Genomic DNA, 22,670 nt, shown 5'->3' on the forward strand with positions numbered 1-22,670 from the left:
GGGAGGGTTTAGGGTTCCTGGCAGCCATGGCGACGAGGCCCGTGGCGTGCGAGCAGAACGAGGGCTTGGCGCTCTACATCTACTGGAAGCGCGAGGAGCTGATGCAGAAGCCCAGCTTCAGCGACAATCTGGATGCCACATTCACGACGGCGTACAGGAATGTGTGCGATCACAAGGCGCCGATTTGTACCCTCAAAGAGGCTGCCAAGGTCAGGTGAGTGGCAGATTTTCTAGTGTTTTTCTTGTCCGACCGTTGCCATTCCAGAGGAATTGGCGCTTGGATGCTCAAGCAGCTCAAGGATTTTTTCGGTGATGGTTTGGAGCACGCTTCTCAAGAGAATGCTTCACAATGTATGTGAATTTTCTACTCTTTTTCCTTGTGATTTTCTTGACCAGGAGAGATTGACGCAGCGAAGAAGAGGAAAACAACGAGGAGATATTTACCACAGAAGAATTCAGCACCATATGCGTTATTAATCACTTTATACGGGTACTTTAATTCTAAAATGCATCGATCACTTCCATTCTTTTTGCTTTTGTTTGAGCAGAGGCTTTCTAAACGAAGGGAAGTCATACATGATGAAGCAAGAGCTCATTGACGCCGCAGAACTTAGCGGACTCTCTAAGATGCAAATTCAGTAAGAATTGGCTTGGTTTTTCTTCCTTCTTTTCCTGTATTTTTGTCAGCTCACAAGTTGTAGACAGGCCATCGAACAAAAACTCAAGTGGGAGTGGGCGATTTGGTGACTCTACCAAGGACTGGTACTCGGGCTGGTCGTCCATGAAGACGCTTATCTCGAAAGGACTTGTTGTCAAGTCGAGTTGTCCCGCGAAGTACGTTCTCCATGTTTTGTGGCCTCACTAGAATTGATAACGCGTGTTGCAACAGGTACATGCTGACAGAAGAAGGCCATGAAACTGCAAAGGAGTGTTGCCTGAGAGGTGGTTTGCTGGATGCTTCCACAACATCAAAACAGACTTCTAGTCAGGCCCAGCCTACAAATGCTTCTCCTTCCACAAATCAAAACTCGTCCCAAAACCAGAGTTCTTCTCCAGTTTGCACTGTGAACCGAAATCCAGGTCCAACTTATGCTGCTGTTGCTGCTGCTGCAAAGGCACCTACCATAATGCGGTGTGAGCGGCAGATAAAATCGAATGAGACTAGACTTCATGGAGCGGGTATGGCTTGTTCTATAGCATGTCTCACTGGTCCCTTACCTTTTTTTTTCGTTCCTTATCAACTTTGCAGATCAGGCAACACCAGTCACGGGTAGGCCTTTATTTTTGTCCAGGAGGATAATTTCTAAGTCTGTTTCACGGCAGGAACTGGAGCAAGCATCGGCAGCACAAAATCCTGTCTTGCTGTTCCTCCTCTGAGTGAGGGCGAAAGTTTCGCTAATGTATACAATGTTATCTTGATTTTGGATGACAGAGAATGCTTTACACGCGGTGGTAGGGGGTAAGTTATTCCTACCATGCTTATGAGGTGGTTCTAAGCATTGAGTTTTAGAACTTCGAAGTCAATGTTTGCCGAACGGTTGCGACAACAATACAAAGTAGATGTCGAGGTAAGCTGCGTTTGATTATATGCGAGGTGTGCTCGTGTTTGAGTTTTTGCTCTCTTCGTTTTTTAGGTGAGACATCTACCAGTTGGAGACGCTACGTGGGTGGCGTACAACAAGCTCACGAGGCAGGAGTTTGTATTGGACTTCATCGTGGAAAGGAAAGCGGTCGATGACCTGTGGTCGTCAATCAAAGATACTCGTTATAAGACGCAGAAACTAAGACTATTGGTAAGCGCGACGTTCATTGCTCAGCCAAGCTTAACTTTTTTCATTGCAAACAGCGCTGCGGGATAACCCGGTTAATTTATCTTATTGAGGGCGATCCAAATCTGATAGACGGCGCGGAAAGCATAAAAACTGCGTGAGTTTTTTGTTTCCTTTGAGGCTCACTCGTTTATCATCGATAACCAGAGCTCTGACAACCGAAATACTTGAAGGATTCGACGTCCAGAGGACACGAGACACTCACGACACAATAAGCAGATATGGAGAGCTTACGAATGCAATCAACAGGCGTTACAGCGGTGAGACAGGTAGCTTGTCTGGTGAAAGCAAGCGATGCATGAGCTACCAGGAGTTCCTGGAGCACTGCAGCGACGTCGAGAAGGAAAGAGTGACAGATGTGTTCGGGGTGCAACTCATGCAAGTAAGTCGACCGTGTTCGGCGCTTTATCATCTATCTGTGTGTGGTTTGTTACAGATAAGGCATGTAACGGAGGACATAGCTCTTTCCATCCTGGACAGGTATCCAACTGTGTTGGCTCTGGCTCAAGCATACACTGCGCTGGTAAGGATTTGTTTATTTTCTTGGAGTTAGGCTTATATCTCGTTGACAGGAAGGAGATGTTTCCAAACAAAAGAATCTTTTGACAGGGCTTGGGATACTAAACAAGAACAAATCCATTAGCGGTGTAGTGAGCAGAAACGTTTACAACTTTTTCTGGGCTCCATGACGATTTTTCTACTTGCAACCGTTGGCTAAAGGATAGTATACAGCTCTTTTGACTCCCTCAAATCACATTATAACCCAGGCTGTGATCTTGCGAGCTCACACCGAGGTCAGCAAACAAGATTACCTGTTTCCTCATTAATGAAGCTTGCGTTTCGTCCAGGCATAGAAATCTAGTCCGGTATCTATTTAACGCCGCTGAAAGTTGAAGTGCTTGATGCAAAACGCGAAGACGAGGATAGAAAGGATGACAAATGCCACATGCACGCCGGCCATGAGGCCCAGAAAGTCGTAGCGAAAGTTGAACCTGTCCCTGATAAAATCCTCCACTCGGACTGGTGCTTGCTCTGGTATTTGCATGAAGGATTTCACGTCTCCGAGCTGGGAAGTTATCAAGCCGTATAGAGTCCATGCAACGGGAGAAATCCAGTAATACCACTGCCACCACACGGGGATTTGCTGTATCGGTACAAAGCAAAACATGTTAACGAAGTAAGTATTTTCCAGTCTTTCTCTTACCGAGTATGGAATCAGGAATCCCGAGAAGAGGTTCCACATGATATAGAAGAACGACGAAATAATGGCAGCGAATTGTCCATTCGGAGAGAGAGCAAGGATCATCATCCCGTAGAGCGTGAAGTACCAAAAACTGAAGAACGAGAAGAACATGAACCAGAAGAACTTGACGACTGTCCACTCGAACTGGACCATTGGATAAACTACAAGCCCGAAGATTACTGTCTGAGTCAAGAGATAAGGGACCTCAATAACGACCTGTGAATCCATTTTCAACTCGCATGAGAAAATAAAGAAAAGAAAGAACTCTTGTACCTGCGCGATCGCATATGGCAGCGGAGAATACATTCCAGCAGCTCTTTCTCGGTAATAAACGGTGCGTTCTATATCGACAACCGGTATCACAGATGCTGCGTTGTTCACTCCTACGAAGAGAACTACCAGATACAAAACGCCGGTGACGTTGAAGACGTCTTGCTGAGTATCCCTGCAATGCAAGCTTGTTTGGTATGACGAACAAGAATGAAGAAAGGAGATCGTGTACCTTTTGGATCCACAGCCCCAGAAGATGACCCCAAACATAAGCGAGACGAAGGCAGTGAAGCAGAGGCGAACAAGTTGATACTGAGGATTTCTCCAGTATGACCAGTACTGCTTCCACAGGCATGCTTTGCACTGCTCCACAAAGGTCTGGGAGAATGTTGACGTGAAGTACAAGTCCTTAGAACCAGGAGCCGGAGTGCTGAGCTCCTCCACGAGATCTTCATTGCGCCTGTGTATTAGATTGTTATTCAAGGCACCGTAACGCAAGACTCTGAACGCTTACTTGTACAGCGACGATTCCTTGTAGATCGTGGCGAAGTCTATCCTCAGCTGGCTCTCGACAGTTTGAGACGTTACATCTAGCATCCAAGTTGCTGGATTGATACCATCACCAATCTTTGGAATTCCCTCGACGGCCTATATTTCATAAAGGTCAGTCAGATAGGCAGAGAAAGTTAACTTTTGGAGTACCTCGAGGTACTCAATCAGATGGCAAGAGTTTGTGCCCAATGGTCCTGCATAGATAACTTGGCCTCCACGTTTCATCAGCAAGAGCTTCACAATTCACAAAGTCATTCCCTCAGAAGTTGCAAATATATGTGGTCTTACGTACCTCATCAAACATTTCGAAGATATCAATACTCGGTTGATGTATGGTACAGACAACGGTTCGGCCGGTTTTGACAGTGTTTCTGACGGCGCGCATGACCACCGCCGCAGCTCTTGCATCCAGTCCCGATGTTGGTTCATCCATAAAAATGATGGACGGATTCGCAACAAGCTCCACTGCAATTGTCAGCCGCTTCCTCTGCTCGGTGGAAAGCCCGCTGACCCCAGGAAGGCCAACAAGACCATTCTGGACGGGAGTGAGCTCCACAAGATTTAAGACTTCTTGAACAAACATCTGCAGTTAATCCAGCCACCATTACGAGAATGAAAAGAACAATAAAACCACGCAAAACTTACCTTTCTGGTTCTGCTGTCAATCTCTTGAGACAGACGAAGCCATGCCGAGTAAGTAATTGATTCTCTTACTGTCACATATGGGGAGTGAATATCATTTTGCTCGCAGTATCCAGAGATTCGAGCAAATGTCTCTTGCTTTTTGGGAAACCCGGAGATATTGACGCTTCCCTCGATGTACCCACCTGTCTTTCTGCCTGCAAGGACGTCCATCAGCGTTGTCTTTCCAGCACCACTCACGCCAACGAGTGCCGTAAGAACTCCTGGTCGGAAGGCTCCAGTAATGTCTTGTAGCAGCTGCAGCTTGTCGTCAGACACTCCTTGCTTCTTCATTTCCTGTTTTGCAATCCAGAATATGCGTCAAAACAAAAGGAAAATTCTTAAATGCACTCATACCAAAGGCATGTCAACGTAATAGTTGACATGGGAGAAAGAAATTGACAGGGGAGGAAACGGCAGCACCATCCCTGTTTTAGTTGCCAATGCCATTTCAATCCCTTCCACTGCTCAAGGTAAAGTGTCAACGAAAAGGAGAACAATGGAAAAACGTACCGCTATCCCAGGTTTTACTGGCCTCGGAGACTGAAATGTCTTTGTCTTTAGTCTTTTCTTCCGAAATAGCTCCCCGAGAATTTTGGAAAGCTGGTATCAGAAACAGCAAGTTAGCAACTTGCACTACGCGCAAGAAAGAACTTACGATCAAGATAGCTTAATGCGACAATGTACAGGAAATTGTACACAGCTCCGAACCCAAGCAAAGCTCCAACGCCAATCCAATACCAATACTCGTTCGGAAATAATCCACGAGATTTAAGGAAAGCAACTCCAACAGTATCTGAAGAATTAGAAGGCTACAACGAAGGTTTTGGTGAGCAACACAACAAACAGCAGCAAAGAAACATGTACTCTTTGCCAGCGATGGGCAAGAAACTCGTTGGCAGAGAGTGCATTCTGCGCATAAGACAGCGGCGTACTCCAATAACCCCAAGTTAGCCAATTTGGAATGTTCTCTGCACAAACATTCTTGCTGAGCGAGAAGGAAAAGCGACCAACAATGTTTACCTCTGGACAAGATAAAGCCTCCTAGTGCGCACATAAGCAGGAACTGGAAAGAGCCTAGAGTGTTTGCCACAACTATAGTTCGAGACAGTGCGCCAACCATGCGAAACAATCCCAGCGACATAATATGGAGACAAATGAAGAGGAGGAACTGCTTGAAAAACCTGCAATAGCCGTGTAGGCAAATCAACCATCACGTAAAGGAAACAATTACCTGCTAGCCTCTGGTGCGAAGCCTATAACATAGTAAGTGATGACGGTCCATATTGCAGAGTCCATAACAGACACCGGGATTTTCAAAAGTATGACTGGCAGTGCATACGCCCAAGCAGGATAGAACAAGAGGTCTCTCTGCTTGTAGAAAACTGGAAGATAAACGACGGTCATGGCCATTTCAGCCATCCCATTGAAGGCCACGTTGAGCAGGCCATAAAACAAAGCACCAAGGTACTTGTTTCCATCACCGACGGTTTCATGATGCATTTCGGTACGCAAAAACACTGTCATCCCGATGACTGAAATAATGCTAATCTGGAAAAAGAGATAAGAATGTTGAATATTGGGAGATAAAAGCAAAAAAAACAATAGTTGTTACCTGTACAGCCTTGAAAATGAAGAGAAACGAGTTTCTTCTCATCAACAGCCATTCTCTGGCAAGGCATGCCTGAAACAGTTCCCAGTTTGTTAATGAGAATTTCTCGGTAACCAGAGCCGCGGGATGGCTGGTTGACTTGTCAAACGGTCGTGATAACTCCGATACAAGTCGCTGACCCACGCTAAATTTTTTAAACGCTTCAACGAAGTCCTCCACGGAGACGTATGAATATGGCTCATCCAATGCCCAGTATTGACTTTGATCTTTTCTCGAAGTCACCTGATGCATGAACTGGTGAGTAGAGCTTAAAACCAAGTCTAAAGTCAGACCTCTTGTAGGAAATCAGCGACGCCTTTTCTTTCTGGACATCGGAATCCCTGAGCCTCGAAGAATTCAAGAACAGTAGTACGAGGTCCTTGGTATACGATTTGGCCCTCGGATAAGAGAATAACGTCGTCAAACAGATCATATGTTTCAGGCGCCGGCTGCAGTAATGAGATGACCATAGTGCCACTCGTTGCATGAACGGATTGCTTGAGACACTTGACAATCTGATAAGTTGTTGAGCTGTCCAGACCAGTAGAAATCTCGTCCATGAAAAATGCTTTTACGGGCCCAACAAGCATCTCCCCTGGACACAATTATAATCTTTGCTATTAAGAAAACTAAACAAGAAGATAACATACCTGTAGTGACTCTTTTTTTCTGACCTCCGGAAATTCCTCTCAACATGTCATTCCCCACAAAGATGTCTCCGCAAATGTCGAGACCCAGAATCTATAAGTTGATACAATTTGAGAACATTCTCAACAAAAAAACAAGACTACCTTGAGAACATAGTCGGAAACTATACTTGTTCTTTGGCCTTGAATGGCTGAGGCCTGCAAATGCCAGCACAAATCCAGGTCAGGATCACGAGCACAACATCACATACTTTCATAAACGCATCGATATCTGGATCTGGCTTGATTCCTGTTGCTCTCTCACGCTTGGCCAGTTCAGATAACATTTCTGCGTTGCAGGCAAGAGAAGTTGGAGTTTGTAGAGCAAGTAACAACAACATACTGACCGTATGAAGAGCCAACACCTTGGCAGCGCGATGAGAAGTCAAATGTCTCCCGTACTGTCAGTTCGCCCAGGTGTACGTCATTTTGACTTGTGTATGAAGCAGTTCGTTGAGGCACAAACTCGTGTAATTCATGACCATTGTAGGTAACACTTCCAGTTACCTGCAAATTCTAAAGTTTAGGCAGTGCAATACGGTCCATTTCACTCTGACCTTCAAGTCATCCCTGAGCTTCCCAGAAAGAGCGAGAAGAAATGTGGTTCTTCCAGATCCGGGAGGTCCAAGGAGCAGTGTTATCCTGGAAAAGCTTCCCGATTTACGCAAGGAAAGAGATGGACATGAAACCGACCTCGATGGTTTTATTATCCCGCTAATGTTGTTTAGGACGGTAAGGGATCTTTTTCTGGTGGGGACAAGGCGCACCATGTCCAGTATGCTCTGCAGCATGCAGATTTGAGAAACATCGGACACAGGCAGATGAGTTAAAACCTCTATCCAGTTGAGTGTTGTGTTCCATAGCGTTGGCAAAGCCCTGCTTCCAACGTGAACGTGTGCAACGACATGAAGGCGTTTGAAACGAACTTCAATCTCAGGGAGTTTTAAGCCGACCCTGGACAAGAGTAGGAGATCTTAGTTTGAAAAGTCAAGCAAAAACAGGAGCGACAGATACCTGTCAATCCTATCCCGTAGCTTGGACAAGAACAGCTCGTTGTCTTCTTCGCCAATCCCAATTATCGTCTGCACAATCCTCTGCTTGTGCTCAACACCGAGCTTTGAAAGATCGACCTGTTCAAGCCTGCTACCCGACACATCTTTGAGAATTGATGTTCTCAACCGGTTGTAAGTAGGCAGCTTCTCAAGTGCGGCCCACAGCAGTGCTTCCTCCTCATTTAGTTGTCTCTCACGAGTCGACGACCGTGAGAAGACCGTGCCTTCTCTCCGGGAGCTCCTCGTGAGCGGGTTGTTCCAGAGAGGATTGTCCGTTGACATTTGTGGTTAGGAAACGAGATCCAGAATTATCTATCGTCCCTGGATCAAGAAACACTTCACACAGATTTGAATCAACTCCAAAGAGTACCTCTTGATAGCGGCAGTGCATTATGTTCCTCCGGAGTCACCGATGGTTCTTTCAAACTATAGGACAAGAGAGCCAACCAGTCTCGTCGCCGCCGCAGTATGGAAATCAATATCCTGCTTGTCGTTTCCGACCGACTGACTGACTAGCTACAATGCGGCAGCAGTGGGGTCAAGTCTTTGGTAGAGAACGAAAAGAATGAAATAAGAACAGATAAAAAACACGAAGTTCGCGAGACCAGCAAGCAGTGAAAACAAACAAACAAACAAACCTGTCTGCTCAAAGTCAAGGGCCGGCGCCGTGGGCCTTGTATGGAAGCTCGCATGCCGGTTCGTGGCCTTTGGATTTATGGACACCATTTCCAAGCGTCTCGGACACACTCTTACACCGGCATTGGAGCCCGGGACGTATCACGTTTCCATACACCGCCATCTCCACCAGGTCCAGCTCTCGCGCTGCCAAAACAAACAAGATATGCTGTGTGTATAGATTCACTGCGGAAGCTCAAGAGAAGGAAGAACACCAACCTGTGAACTTGAGATCACAAGAGTACTGCTGGAGTAGATGTTCGTCAGCGTCTTTGTTGCTCTTCAAGCGATTGACACGCGACTGCAAAATCTGGCAGTTGCTCACATCGGTCTCTCCTCCTGTATCCAAAAATTCACGCACAAAATTACAATGTGGCTGCGAGTGAGGAAGAGGAAGCAAAAGATCGAGAAGGAACCTTTGGAGAAGGGGCGAATGTGATCAAACTCGTAGCACATACAGCCCTCGCATCCAATGAACTTGCGGCACACCACATTTCCAGCTCCATCCTTGCGCCATCGCTCCGGATGCCGCCCGGGAACCACCTCCGCCTTCTCCCAGCACTGGCGGCGCATCTTCTCGTCGAAAAGCCGCAGCTTCCGCGCGGCATTGTCCGGCAGAGGCGACGAGGAGGACGAGGTTGCCTCCTCCATCAAAATAAAACACTCTCAATCAAGAACCCTAAAATCAATGTCTCACTTTAGGTGGAGAATCTAGTCTGTGGCGCATTGATTCCCAGCCGGAGCTTCTCCGGATCGTACTCCATCCACAGATTTTGCTGCCGATGATGTTGCGCCGCGCGTCTGGAACGCCAGGCATAGTGTCGTGTGCTCCTCGCTGCTGCTCAAATTGAGCGCATTGTTTGCTTTGTCTTCTAGAAGCAACTTAAGTTGGAAGCCATGCTTAACATCTGAGATTGACACGATCACAAGGTGGAAGATTCTACTTCCTTAGTGCAAGCGTAAGAAATCCAGGACTCGCCAGGAAAAGATGGAAGTTCCATCTATGATATCTCTCATAAGGTACTTGTGATCTTTCACATTCTATCTGTGGTTTTTGTGATCAAATGGAAGCCATTCGTCACAAGGAAAAGGCAAGCTTTCTTTCTTTGCTCTAACTTGTGCATACTTCGTTTCGATCGAGCAGCAAGATCATGGGCGTAAAGAAGGACGTTTTGATCATCTGTGCGGTGGTGGTGGCGATGGTAGCAGCAGGAGTGCAGGGCGTGAAGCTACTCTCGGGGCTGTGCAGCGACGAGTCCATCCCAGAGGGGAGCACTTACTGGAACAGCCTCAATGCGACGCTGGCGGATCTCGTCCAGAACACTCCCACCGCCGCCAACATGACTTACAGCACCAACAAGGGAGTGGAGGGCGACGTCCCCGCCTATGGCCAGGCGCAGTGCCTCCGCAACGCCACCACCAACGTCCTCCCAAGCCAGGACTCGTGCAGAGGCTGCATCGAAGACATCATCGCCAAGGCATGGCTGGACTGTGTCGACGCCATCGCTGTGGATGTCAAGCTCAACGACGATTGCACGCTGCGCTACCAGGACTCTCCATTGCTCCCGGATGTGATCCAGGGAGAAAGAGATCTTCCATAAAAGTCTGCAGCCATATTATAGACCTTAGCAAGTTCGTTGAAGCAAAAGTGCAGATCCTTGCTACTTACGTAGTGTGTTCACATATAAGTTAGAGTTTCTTGCAGTGCTTGTGTAGTACCACTTCCACCACACGAGGATTTGCTGCACAGTTAACACGTTAGGTGGAACCCCCGCGAAGAGGTTTCACATGATAGAAATGAAGTACCATGAAATGCCGGCGACATTCTTGAGTATCCCTGCAATGCAAGTTTGTTATGGTATGAAGTAAGCAAGGAAATCGTGTACCTTTAGGAAGCGGCAGTGAACCGAAAGCTGATACGGAGGATTTCTCCAGTATTACCAGTACAGGCATGCTTTGAACTTGGGAGAATGTTGACGTGAAGTGCCAAGTCCTTAGAACCAGGACAGTGGAAGTCCATCTCCGGAGTCGACAATAGACTATGGACCAGCCAGTCTTGGTGTAACCTCGCTCGTCGTCTCCGAGTGACCGACTTCAAGTCTTTGGTATAGAACAGAAAAAACGAAGCAAGTCTTTGGTATAGAACAGAAAAAATGAAGTAAGAAGAACAGAAAAAGACCTGTGTGTCCAAAGTCAAGGACTGCTGCCGTGGTCGAAGCTTGCTTTCACCCCCTTAGACTCAAACTCAGACTCGGACTCGGGCTTAGGCTCGGTCTCGGCCTCGGCCTCAGTCCCGGTCTTGGTCCCGGTCTCGGTCTCGGTCTTGATCTAGACTTTGGACTCTATCTCGGGTCTTTCTTGGACTCCATCTCAGGTCCTTCTCGGATTCCATCTTGGACTCCATCTCGGGTCCATCTCAGGTCCATTTCGGGTCCATCTTAGACTCCATTTCGGGTCCATCTCAGACTTCATTTTGGTCCATCTCGGACTCCATCTTGGGTCCTTTTGTGTCCCTTTTCTAGAGACTCATTTATTGCTTGTTTTGTGTTTGTTCCTCAAACACTTTGTTGGGAGTTCCATTCCCGCTCTTGACCTTTCAAGTCGGAGCTTTTAGTCCAAACGTATTATGTTCGTTTGGCTTTCACTTCAGCCACTACCACGTGGCACCCTTTTGGCGCCTAGGGATTTTGTGTCTCACAATTAGGTCTAAGTGTATAACTATGATCTTATATACTTATACACTAAAATTAGTGTGGTGGGATTTTGATAGTGGTCAGATTGGTTTCAATCTGGACCAATCTAGGGTTTTTAGGTTAATTAATATGCACATTTTTGTATTTCATATTTATATATATTTTTATAAGAATTTTATTTTTATATCATACAGGATAAATAGGAAAAATATTAAATATATCTGTCAATTTTATTGCAAAACCAAACCTTCAGAGGAGTAAGTGGTCCTATCAGGATCTCTCTTATCAATCTATATGGGTGAGTCTTAAACACCATGGAAGTCCAAGATGTGATACTATGGGGTTTGCTGCACCCCACAGTCAGCTAGACAATGTGCTGCTGCTCGTCACAATGCAACACAGAGTTGAACTGAGTGGTCATCTCAGCTTGTAATATTTACTGAAGATGATCCAAGGTCAAGAGCATTGGACCGCTGGCCTGGATGATGATGCTTACGGGTTACAACAATCTTATACTTTTTACTGTAACTGCTGATACTAAGTTGGTCTCCTGCTGATGTTTAGTGCTCCTTTGTTGACCCCATAGTTGACCCTTGAACAACTGCTGCTGTGGTGGTGGCACTGTCGCTGGCGGCGATTGGGGTTCAAACGTAGCCTGCAACTCCTCCTCCAATTGCTGCTCGAGCTGCTCCAATCGGTGGTCAAAAATCTTAACAAGAAAGAAGAGGAAACAAAAGAAAAGAAGCTTCATGCTGCTAGATTGTCTCTTAACTCAGAACCCAAAAAGTGCTTCCCTTTTTCAATCTACAAGCTCTGGCATCGTCTTGATGGCACCACCACCACCACCTGCACAGTCGGGATCAAATACTCGGCACCTCAAATTCTCACTGCTGGCAGCATCTTGTACAGCCTCAAGTACCTTGCCCGGGTGGCAAACTGCCTAAACGCCTCCTTTAGCGACAAAAAATGAATGTGATCAGGATTCCACGGTGAGAAAGGTGAAAAGCACAGAGAGAGCTCCAACATAATACCTGCGAGTGGATCCATGAAAGGAGTTGGTTTTTGCAATGAAGAAGAAGAGAAAGGACATTGAAAATTTTACTGGACTCTAGTGATCTGCGAGAATGTGGCTGTCTTTTTGAGAAAGATCGTGGAAGCCATGCCAGGGATCTTGATTGGAATGGATTGAGTTTGCTTGTTGGTGACCATGAGGGCGAGCGCAATGACAATCAGCACCAGCATGAGCACTTGCAGCACCAGCACCGAGATCTTCATCTCAGCAACGCTCCTGTGGGCTTGGAGCATCCGCAACAACCATAGCTCTCTTCTATACTCGCTCGCTGCAACTGGAACGTTTCCTGGGCTTGGAGCATTCGCAACACCCATATACACTCGCTCGCTGCAAAGTGATCTAATTCCAACTTTGGCGTTGTGCAAGATGGTGATAAGTTAAGCTAAGCTAAGCTATCTTAGAGATTGATTGAGTGATGTGCTGGCTATGTGTGGAACAAAAACGAAGTGAGAGAGTTTTCAATTTGGGGAATAACTTTTAGTTGATTGATTGAGTTGCAAAATGTGATCACTGTGACAAAAACAGAATCTCTCATTTTTTGGGTTAGAGCATATTTGATCCAAAATAACATTGGGCTTCCACAGCGTGGACCAATATGCCCAAGCCTGGCATCAGGGGGCCGCACTTCTTTTGTTCAAGGCTGAGGCAAGGGAGGTGACCATCATCAAGGCACTCATGGCGTGTTCTGCCATCTCAGGGATTGTGAGGTAAACATGCTGGTGAGCATGGTGGAAGCTTGCTTGCATCACAATCTTGGCTTGCTCTAGGTACCAGCACTGCAAGGCCGACATTCTATCTCACTGTCAGGATCGTTCTCAATATCTCACTCTCAGGATCGTTCACAATATCTCACTCTCAGGATCATTCTCAATGCTTGCGCTCGGGTTGAAGCTCTGGAGTGATCCACAAGAGCTTGGTGCAAAGTGGCATGACCACCCTGAACTACACTGTTGGGAGCCCCGGCCTGGCCAAATTTTTGGGCATCCACGAGAGCTTACAGTCTCGACAAATGCACAAGAGCCAGGGTGATAAGATGAAAGTTCACAAAAAAAGAAGATTGCTGCTAGATCAAGGCTAGGGCTGCTGATCAGTGGTCATAGTAGCAGCAATCTACACTCCAAATTAGACAATCATATGATTACATACCTTCATCTTTCAGAGTATGATAGACATTTCTACTGTGCTGGCCACAGCAGGAACAACAAATGATGATACCAATCCACTGATCATGCTGGTGATGGTGCTGGTGATGGTCCCCATCCCCTGTGGTGGTGGTGGTGAGGACAGTGGCAGTGGTATAGATGGTCGTGGTGATCGTGGTGACGACGGTGGCGACAGTCGTGGTGGCCATGGTGGTAATGGTGGCAATCGTGTCTCTTCACCTAGCATGCTCTCCTCAACCATGGACGGTTCCTCAACCATTGGACACATTTTCTCACCTATAGCCTCTTGAACAAGCCGGTGAACCTCCACCAGGACCAGTGGCGGCAGCGGCAACTGCTTCAACAGCTCTTGTAATTGCTGTTCTACCACCACCAATCGCTACTCAAGGAGCACCAAACGGTGGGATATGAAATCCTCACTCTGAAATAGAGGAGGAAACAGTAGCAGGAGGAGAATAAGAAGATTCATGATCTCTCACCGCTTTGCTAGATCCACCCCAAGAGCCCTAATTAATAAAACTTTAGCTCGATTCCCCTTTGCAATGCTTTTGCCTTGTTGCTAATGCTGTTGCCGCTGGTGGAATGCCCGGGTGTTGCAAGGAGTTCATGGCATTCCAGCTGCTCCACACTTTCTCCAGCATACACGACACGATCACTTGCCTCGACTGGAGCCCCGACGGCAATTGGATCATCTGCGGCTGCAAGGACTTGGTGAGGATTTTCAGGCTCCAGAGCAATGCAGAGGGATACAGGCCAGTCATGCTCTCTGCACACTGCAACGTTGTCAATGTTCACCCCTAGGATGGCGTGCTGTGTCACTGGGGGCTCAAAAGCTTCCATCTCCCATGCTCGATGGTGGTGGCGATCAAGGAAAGTTGAGGAAGACGTAGCTTCGCAAGGTATTTGCTTGGATCACTTGACTTCTTGGTTTCACACACTTACCAATCAGGAAGAATCCGATGGCCAGCAAACGGAGCTACGTCCGGATAAAGGGCAGTGGGAGCTTGTCAAGCAGCACTTGTTCCACTGGAAGGATCTCGTCGTGCGACTCAACATCCTGGTTGCCGGGTTCTTGTCTGGAGTGTTTGGCATCTACCAAGTCCCCGACCGTATGTGCATGCGTCTGCTATCCATCTCCAAAGAGAAGATAAGCACCGCAGTATTCAGCAGGACCGGAAAACTACTTCAACGTCAACTGTGTTGCATATTCACCGGATTCGCAGCTGATTGCCAGCGGCACCGATGACAACAAAGTAAAGGTCTGGCTGTGATGACTCTCTTCTTGCACCGTCGCTTATGCCTTTCTCGTGTGTTGCAGTTGTGGAATGCTGCGTCTGAATCCTGTTTCGTCAGCATGAGCACACAAATGCAGTGGCTGGCTGCAGTGTTGTTCTTGGCGGGAAGTAATGCTGTTCTCGATGGTCCTGTACGTGCATGGGATCTGATGTGCTATCGAACCTTCACCACGCCCAGTTTGTGTCATTGGCTGCAGACCAAAGTGGAGAGATCATCTGTGCTGGAACACCCATTCCAGGTATCTATTCGCTTTCTACTCGCTTTCCTTTTCTCGATTCATTTCAAGCTTTACTGCTCTTGCTAGATATACGTTTGGCCCCGTCCTCAGTGGTCACAAGGGACAGGTTCATGGTCTGGCCTCTTCTCCTACAGACGTGTGTACTCCTACGGGACAATCCTTTCCATTTTCTAACACGTCTTGACAGGAGTTCTTGGCTTCCTCGTCACGGGACAAAACCGTGCGCCTGTGGATGTGTTTGAAGGCAAGGGCGGGGTTGAAACCTTCACCCATATGCATGACGTGCTCACCGTGGTTTACCGCCCGGACGGAAAGCAACTGGGCTGCTCAACACTTGATGGTCAGATCCACTTCTGGGACCCGATTGACGGAGTGCTAATGGGCACGATAGAAGGCAGGCGTGACGTTGCAGAAGGGAGATTGATGAGCGATAGAAGAACGGCCGCTAACTCGAGCTCGGGCAAATGCTTTACGACCATGTCTTACTCAGCCGATGGCAGCCTACTGCTTGCTGGAGGAACCAGCAAGTACATTTGCATGTACGATGCCACGAACCAGGTAATTATCACGCACAAGCTCGCTTGGCTTTCATGCTTGCGAGATATCGTCTGTGCAGGCTTTGCTATCTCACAACTATTCGTTGGATGGTGTTCTGGACTTTCTAAACTCGAAGAGAATCTGATCGATGACTATGAAAGGACGGTGTCGATGATCAAGTTGGAGGCAAGTTGGCGCAGGACGCTGCGAGGCCAATTATATGAACCAAGTGCGTCAGGATATCTCCAACTGGCAGCAGCGGCAACAACGGAAAGCCTAGTCAATGGACAACCTTGTTTATGATCCCACCGATCTCGATGTGGATGTCACACCGGAGGTATGATTGGTGTTTACGAGCGCACTGGATGTGAAGCTTTTTGTTGCCTTTTGTGTAGGCAATCAATGATGCACTGGAAAGCAAGCGTTATTCACGAGCACTGATGCTGGCACTCCGGTTGAACGAGCCGCTGCTGATTCAGAAATGTGTGGAGGCCGTTGCGATCAGTGGTGTTGTCTGCAACATTTCACTTTCGCACCTTGGAGATGAACTTGCGCAGTACCTCGAGAAGACACCTCATTTGGAGTTCTTACTGGTAAGTATCAAGTTAGAAGAAAAGATGTACTAAGTTGGCTTTGCTACAGGAGCTTTGCAATGGCAGAACAATCCAGTCAAGGAACAGGGAGCTCATGCCCGTTCTCAAGTCCCTATCTTGCAGCAACAACCGCCTCCAAAAATGACTACCTTCTCCATTACCTATGCTCGGCCCCAACTAACAAAGCTTGAACTTGTATGATAACGGACGCGCTGCTCAGGCTTGAGAACTAAGGTGAAGTTATTTTTTCTTTTATTTGAATGTGAACCAAACAATTTCACAAAACGGAGGTGGGATCGTTGCTGAGAGAATGGAGCTCCTCCGTGCCTTGGAAAAGGAATAACAACAGCAGTGAGCTTTACAGTAGTGCTGCTTTAATTTGCTCCTTGAGTGCTTGCCTGGCGGCAGAATCCATCTGACACGAGCAAGACGAAGAGGAGATCAGAGCTAAACGGCAGACAAAGTCGAGATGTACGTTGACAGCACGGCTGCTCGAGGCCGAGGGAGTAGCTGAGATAAAGTTCCGGAGGGAGGAACCACCACCCAGGGCCGCCTCGAAGCTTGCCACTCCGGGGCACGGGACACTGATAGGTGGGGAGGTGCTCGATGATGGTGGATCCGGCTTGCAAAACTCCCTTGAAGAAATCTCTTTGGCCACCTGAGAAGCCGGAGCCACCACTCTCTCCTGCGAGTCTAGCTGTCCATGGGGATCACTTGCATGGCCGGCTGTGTCTCCACCGTGATAAACCAAGCGCCGCCACCCTCAGAGTTGTATACTCCGGCCAGGCGTCCGGGACCGTCCTGGGCTGCCAGGATCGAAGCCCGCCACCTCTGGCCAGTTGACTTGAGATTGCCGCATATGTATCCTTTTTGGTGCCACAAGCACCAAAAAAGATTGCATCAAGATAAAATACTATTATTTTAGGGCTTTCGGGAAAGGTTTAGGTATGGTGCTTTACCACCGAGTGACGCTCCTTGAGCAACGATTGGCAGTGGTGGAGCAGCGACTCCAAGAGCTATTGAAGCAATTGCCGCCGATGCCGCCACCGCAGCTGCCTCCTCCTTTGCTGCTGTCGACGCCACTGCCGCTAGTCCAGGAGTTTATGGCAGAGTTGGTCTCGCTGGTCCGGGAGTCTATGGGTGAGGAGATGTGTCCACGATCATTGGGTTCCATGGATGAGGAGCCATCCATGGTTGAGGAGAGCATGCTGGGTGAGGGGACACAATTGCCACCACTGCCACTGTCCTCACCACCACCGTCACCATCACCACCACCACAGGGGACAAAGAATAACACAGGGACTAACACCAGCACCAGGACCACCATCACCAGCATCATAACTGGATTGGGATCATCAATTCTTCTTCCTTTTATCGCCAACATAGTAGGAACGTTTATAGGAACGTTTATGATATTAAAAGTATATAATTAGAACCTTTCTCATGGATGCTCGAAACTTTAAGAACAAGGACATGATGCTGCTGGGGCTCCCAACAGCGTAGTTCAAGGTGGTCATCCCACTTGCGTTGAGAACAATCCCGAGAGTGCCTTGTAGCGCTGGTACCCTCCTTGGTATCGAGCAAGCTTCCACCATGCTCACCAGCGTGTTTGCCTCACAATCCTCTGAGATGGTGGAACATGCTGTGAGCGCCTTGATGATGGTCACCTCCTTGGCCTCAGCCTTGAACAAAAGAAGTGTGGCCCCCTTGATGCCTCCGTCCACGCCACAGCTCCACAATGTTATTTTGGAAGATAAGCATGAATATGCTCTAACCCAAAAAATGAGCCCTTCTGTGTGATCGCATTTTGCAGATCAATCAATCAACTAAGGGCTGTTCCCCAAATCCAAAACTCTCTTGCTGGTGCTGATGAATTTTTGGATGGCTATGACAAAGATTATTATTGGAATGAGGAAACTCCACATTTATTATATTGCCTGACAACGAAAAATTAATGTGGAAAGGGAGAGATTAAGCATTGGACAGGACAAGCCAAGCTACCTTTCCACTATCTTGTTGTGGTGTAGGAGATCTTGTGTTGAGGCACTGGGCTTAGCATGCCTCCACTCTCACACCAAACATTCTCTCTCAAAGGGAATGAGGGAATGTGTTACAACACATTTGTTGCCATTCTACTTTTGCAGGAAAGAAAACAACAAATATAATGCCTTAACATAAACTATAGCTTGAACATTATCTTTGTTATTATATATTTAAGTTTAAATCAACACTGTTGGACTAAAGCATCATCTTGAGTACTCAAATCATGAAACAATGTAAAACCTAGAGAAGCAATTTGATTTTCCTTGGTAGAAGGAATGAACTTTATTTCATAGTAATGAGTTCCTAGATATCTGATACCCAAACCCAAGAAAATCTGATTGGCTGTGATATTAACTAAAGATGATACAAAAAAAAATGTTGTGCTTTAGTTTATACAGGCACGCTTTAAGTTTATGCCAAAAAAGAAATGCAATCACAAAATTACAGAGGCTAAAGTGAATACGAACTGACAAACGGGGTAGTTTGGTGAAGTGTTCAAGAGCCGACTCTAGTTCCCCCGGGAGATCGAATGGTCGATGCTCCCAGTCCAAGTGTGGGTGGCACTAACTACTTGGATACCTAGCGTGGCTCAACGAAACTTCGCTCTAAGCCCATGGCTAGAGCACCCAAAGGTGGAAGGCAGGGAGAGTACCCATGAGGCTTGCGTAGGGCCACGATGTTCTGAAATGTTGTCCTAAAGGCTCAGACTGTGGAAAGGAAGAGAAGTAATCCTTTGGTGTAGTGACCAAGGATACAGTTGGGTGGTGAGGAAGCCCTAGAGGACTATGGGACTTAGTGGTCAGGCCTGTGGGCCTCAATCCAATGGCGGTGTTGGCAAACATGGCCATGGGCAAAAAGGGACTTGGTGGGGACCGGAAAAGGGATATTGGGGAAGGCTATTCCCCATGTCTGTGGGCATCCTAAGGATGCTAAGGAGTGGATTTGGGATGATCACTTTTGGATAGATGGCCCAGTCTTTGAGAGACGGGACTATGATGTAGGTGGTGTCAAACCACCGGTGTGACCAAGGTGAATGGGCATGACCTTAGTGTAACGGGTTGATATGTTGGTGGTACCTTGGGGTGTCATTCATGGGATCAGACACGTGGAGCACTTGGACCAAGTGCAATGGTTGAGTGGCATGGATGCCATTCTTGGGGCTAGCAAGTCCCTAAGTCCAAAATAGAACTTATGGAGGTTGTGAGTGAGACTCCTCCAAGTGGTCGGAGGTGTGGTTAAGTGACTAAAGTAGAATGGAAAATTTAGTCGCTTACAACTTGGTATTGGAACTGTTCCTTAGTCCGACTTTTATTGGTGCTCAAGTATATCATCACTAGTGTTGACAATGGAAGGTCCTAGGAATGGACCTATCCTTGAGGAGTAGCAAATTAGGAAGACATGGCTCTCCACTACAATTCAGATATGAACTTGTAGGTGAGGTGGTAGATAGAAAAGGGCCAATAATAGAATGACTTTGGGATCTTGGGATCAGTGCAAGGTTTTCCTCATTGAGTTAAGGATGTAATTCAGATGAGTGTTTGACTCAGCAAACTGGCTAATGTAGTTGTGGTAAACAACTATAGTTAGGATCATGGGGAAAATAGAGACTCCAAAACGATAAAGGAATCACAAAATTACCCTCATGAAGTTGAGGTTGGTGCTTATGAATTTGAGACCAGAATTAATGACCATGGGAGGTCAAATGTGGATGAGGACATAAATCCTTAGAATGGTAGCCGGGCTACTTTGAATAAATGCTGGAATAACCCCAGGAGTTTGGGGTGTGCTTAGAGGATGAATCGATATTCTCATCATATGGACGGATAATCCTAACAGGCGAAGGTAGCCCACAATTATCGAAAAATAGTCAAGTGTTAGAATAACACTTATAATGGTGGTCATGGGAGAAGAACATGAATACAAGAAGTTGTATTCCAATGAGCTGACACCTCAACAGTAAAACCTTATAGGTCGGGGGATTAGGAAAAGTCTAAAAGGCTGAATGACTTAAGTGGAGTTAAAGAATAGTCCTAAAGGACTGATGAAAGCATTTGAACTGAGGTGTGTTGTGCCCCATGGAGGATAGAGAGGATCATAAAACCCAATTATGAGAATAGTGGGTATCTTATAGGTGGCAGAATGTGCTATACTAAAGTCATGGGAAAGGTGTTCCTAGAAGAAGCAACTTTGGTGTAGAGTTGTGTGCGAACACTATAGGGTAGTGTTAACGGATAGTTGGCATGAGAAATGACTGGATTGGTTTTGGCAAAAACCTAGACACAAGTGCAAAGTGTCATAAAGGTAAACTCATGGAGCCGATGGTGTGGAGACACCAAATGTGCCAAGGTGTGATACCTTGAGGTTATATTGATGGGTTCATGAGAACCCTTTGCCAAGGGAATCCCAATAGAAATGGGAATGGCATAACCTAAGCTGAAAGGCATGTGGTAGAGTGTGGTGACCCAGATAATGATGGAGGTGTGGAAACACCAGTAATAAGTTGTAAAACTTGATAACTATGAGGCAACTAAGTAAGAGGTGCAAGGTAATTGATTAAACGGGTAAAAAGTAGCTACCCAAGACTTCTTAATGGCATAAAAAAGTTAGATATACCCTTATCGGGGATAAATTGCTTATGTTGTGATATAGTAAGTCAATGTTGTAAAAAGAAATGCTCATTGTCAAGGAGGCTATCATTGGGACACCCAAACACTCTAGAATATAGGGAGGTGGTGTTTAGTGTCGCGAGGGCAATAAATAAGGCCCAAGGGACTAAATCTCTAGCGAATGATGGATAGAAAGTGCTATCCAAACGTTCAAGGTTGCGGAGATAGAAGAAGACTGTCTACCAGAATGGGACAAAGCCAAAATGGAATTTTTGCAAGGCTAGTGATGGGCATATAAAAACCCATAAGTAGCAATGTTAATCCCAGTGTGTGGGATTATAAGTTGAGCATACCCGAATTGAGGAACCACTCCTTAGGCTATCGGGTAGGTTCATCCCTGAGAATACTTTCTATGGCATAATAGAAAGTGCAAAGCTATCCTCCTAGTCTGGAGGAGAATAACCGAAGGAAAGGTGTGAAGCCAAATGCAAGTAGTAAAGGGATAGAACTAAACCATAGGAATCGAATTGCATAACCAAGGGTGGTTATATCAGTTGGGAGTGGAGAATCAAGTGGGTGCTCAAGCATGTTATTACTAACAACCGTGATGCCATGGAGAGTCTAAAACATGGAATTGTCCATGTTGGACCATATAGCAATTTAAAAACTTGCGAAAGGAGAGGCCTTAGCAAGCTAAGGGACAGAGAATTCCTTCAAAGGTTCCCAAAGACACTTTTAGGTAGCTTGGTACCTAGAAAGCTAAGTGTAAATGGTTCATAAAACGTGCGAAATCAGAGTGGCGCAGCAAAAGTGTGGCATTGAAGCTTGCCATAATGCAATGCTATCAAAGTTGAGGAAGTAATTCCCGAGTGCTCAAAGGGATAGCTTTGAATGAAAGTCAATGGTCGAGGGCTTTCCCGCTTGTGCATAAAGCCATGTTATGTTGGTTGGATGACTTGATAAGTGAGATTGGCAAGTCATGGGAACAAATACCTTAGTTAAAGGTGCTAACTTCAAAACGGTGGCCTATAGGGCCAAGCATGGAGGAGTCCATGCATGATCACAAATTTGTCAAGTAAAAGGACTTGGTAGTTGTCAGGAATCCCCCAATTCTTGCCACATTCCTGACTCTCGCCGGATTCCTGACTTGCAGACCACATTCCTGACTCTCGAGACACTTCCCTATTCCTGACTCTCGAGACACTTCCCAATTCCTGAGTCTCGAGCCATATTCCTGATGATGATGTGGCGCCTCCTCGACCTCAACTATATTTAGGCCGTCCTCGATCCAAGAGTGGTGGAGCTTCATCAACCTATAGTATATATAGGTTAGCCTTGTTCCATTTCTCCACAATCTGAATCAACGCAAGTCTAAGGCTTCTTCTTTGTTTCCACTAGCTTTTTCTCTTTGTCTTTTTGCATTTTCCAGTCTTGATCTTGTCAGGGGTCTTGACAGTTTGATTCAGATTGTGTTTTTACGTTTTTGATTTAGCTCGTTTTGATTGTTTGATTACCTTTGCCTTTTTCCCCCTTGCCGATGGAGTCTCCAAGTCATCCTGATTTCTTTGCTGAAGTCCTTGCAAAAATCTAGTCTGAGAATACCGAGTTGAAGGCGACCCTTCTTCGCATGCAGCAGGAACTTGCTTCACTTTCAGCTCAAGGATCCAGCAAAGTTCCTGAACCGAAGGTGAGTTTCCCGGCGAAATTTTCAGGCAAGTGTTCGGAGCTTCGCGGATTCCTGAACCAGATGGAGTTGATCTTCGCACTTCAACATCGGCGGTACCCCACTC

At 46.6% G+C, this 22,670-nt stretch overlaps 4 protein-coding genes and 1 pseudogene across 5 annotated transcripts; 3 read left to right on the forward strand and 2 right to left on the reverse strand.

Annotated features, from left to right (window-relative positions):
- Nucleotide 1: 1 nt before the first annotated feature.
- LOC9629757 (crossover junction endonuclease MUS81) lies at nucleotides 2-2,674 on the forward strand. Of its 2 annotated transcripts, XM_024661474.1 has the most exons (14): nucleotides 2-214; nucleotides 266-351; nucleotides 412-490; nucleotides 549-638; nucleotides 706-834; nucleotides 890-1,179; nucleotides 1,250-1,270; nucleotides 1,324-1,459; nucleotides 1,511-1,568; nucleotides 1,635-1,793; nucleotides 1,847-1,926; nucleotides 1,977-2,211; nucleotides 2,266-2,352; nucleotides 2,402-2,674. In XM_024661474.1, the coding sequence occupies exons 1-14, from the start codon at nucleotides 27-29 to the stop codon at nucleotides 2,516-2,518; spliced, it is 1,755 nt and encodes a 584-aa protein (XP_024517242.1). In that variant the 5' UTR covers nucleotides 2-26; the 3' UTR covers nucleotides 2,519-2,674. The 2 variants fall into 2 exon arrangements, with proteins under 2 accessions (XP_024517242.1, XP_024517243.1); XM_024661475.1 differs by lacking the exons at nucleotides 2,266-2,352; nucleotides 2,402-2,674 and having other exon boundaries at nucleotides 2,003-2,200.
- LOC9629758 (ABC transporter G family member 34) lies at nucleotides 2,448-8,474 on the reverse strand. The gene is made up of 25 exons (XM_024661471.1): nucleotides 8,335-8,474; nucleotides 7,927-8,285; nucleotides 7,746-7,866; nucleotides 7,606-7,694; nucleotides 7,470-7,554; nucleotides 7,260-7,419; nucleotides 7,125-7,201; nucleotides 7,018-7,071; nucleotides 6,877-6,967; nucleotides 6,520-6,821; nucleotides 6,191-6,469; nucleotides 5,810-6,126; nucleotides 5,599-5,759; nucleotides 5,443-5,546; nucleotides 5,234-5,387; nucleotides 5,089-5,178; nucleotides 4,933-5,039; nucleotides 4,540-4,872; nucleotides 4,187-4,477; nucleotides 4,045-4,128; nucleotides 3,857-3,990; nucleotides 3,575-3,802; nucleotides 3,346-3,517; nucleotides 3,034-3,288; nucleotides 2,448-2,973 (listed from the first exon to the last, which is right to left on the reverse strand). The coding sequence occupies exons 2-25, from the start codon at nucleotides 8,244-8,246 to the stop codon at nucleotides 2,704-2,706; spliced, it is 4,278 nt and encodes a 1,425-aa protein (XP_024517239.1). The 5' UTR covers nucleotides 8,247-8,285; nucleotides 8,335-8,474; the 3' UTR covers nucleotides 2,448-2,703.
- Nucleotides 8,475-8,530: 56 nt separating this feature from the next.
- Nucleotides 8,531-9,290, reverse strand: LOC9630229. The gene is made up of 3 exons (XM_002987533.2): nucleotides 9,056-9,290; nucleotides 8,859-8,978; nucleotides 8,531-8,786 (listed from the first exon to the last, which is right to left on the reverse strand). Exons 1-3 carry the CDS (start codon nucleotides 9,288-9,290, stop codon nucleotides 8,617-8,619), a joined length of 525 nt encoding a protein of 174 aa, XP_002987579.1. The 3' UTR covers nucleotides 8,531-8,616.
- Nucleotides 9,291-9,491: 201 nt separating this feature from the next.
- Nucleotides 9,492-10,280, forward strand: LOC9630230 (antifungal protein ginkbilobin-2). Its single transcript, XM_002987464.2, has 2 exons — nucleotides 9,492-9,659; nucleotides 9,784-10,280. Exons 1-2 carry the CDS (start codon nucleotides 9,628-9,630, stop codon nucleotides 10,238-10,240), a joined length of 489 nt encoding a protein of 162 aa, XP_002987510.1. The 5' UTR covers nucleotides 9,492-9,627; the 3' UTR covers nucleotides 10,241-10,280.
- Nucleotides 10,281-14,419: 4,139 nt separating this feature from the next.
- Nucleotides 14,420-16,893, forward strand: LOC9630231 (annotated as a pseudogene).
- The last annotated feature ends 5,777 nt before the right edge of the window (nucleotides 16,894-22,670 follow it).

This window comes from Selaginella moellendorffii, unplaced genomic scaffold (genome assembly GCF_000143415.4).
Source record: "Selaginella moellendorffii unplaced genomic scaffold, v1.0 SELMOscaffold_82, whole genome shotgun sequence".
Lineage (NCBI taxonomy): Eukaryota > Viridiplantae > Streptophyta > Lycopodiopsida > Selaginellales > Selaginellaceae > Selaginella > Selaginella moellendorffii.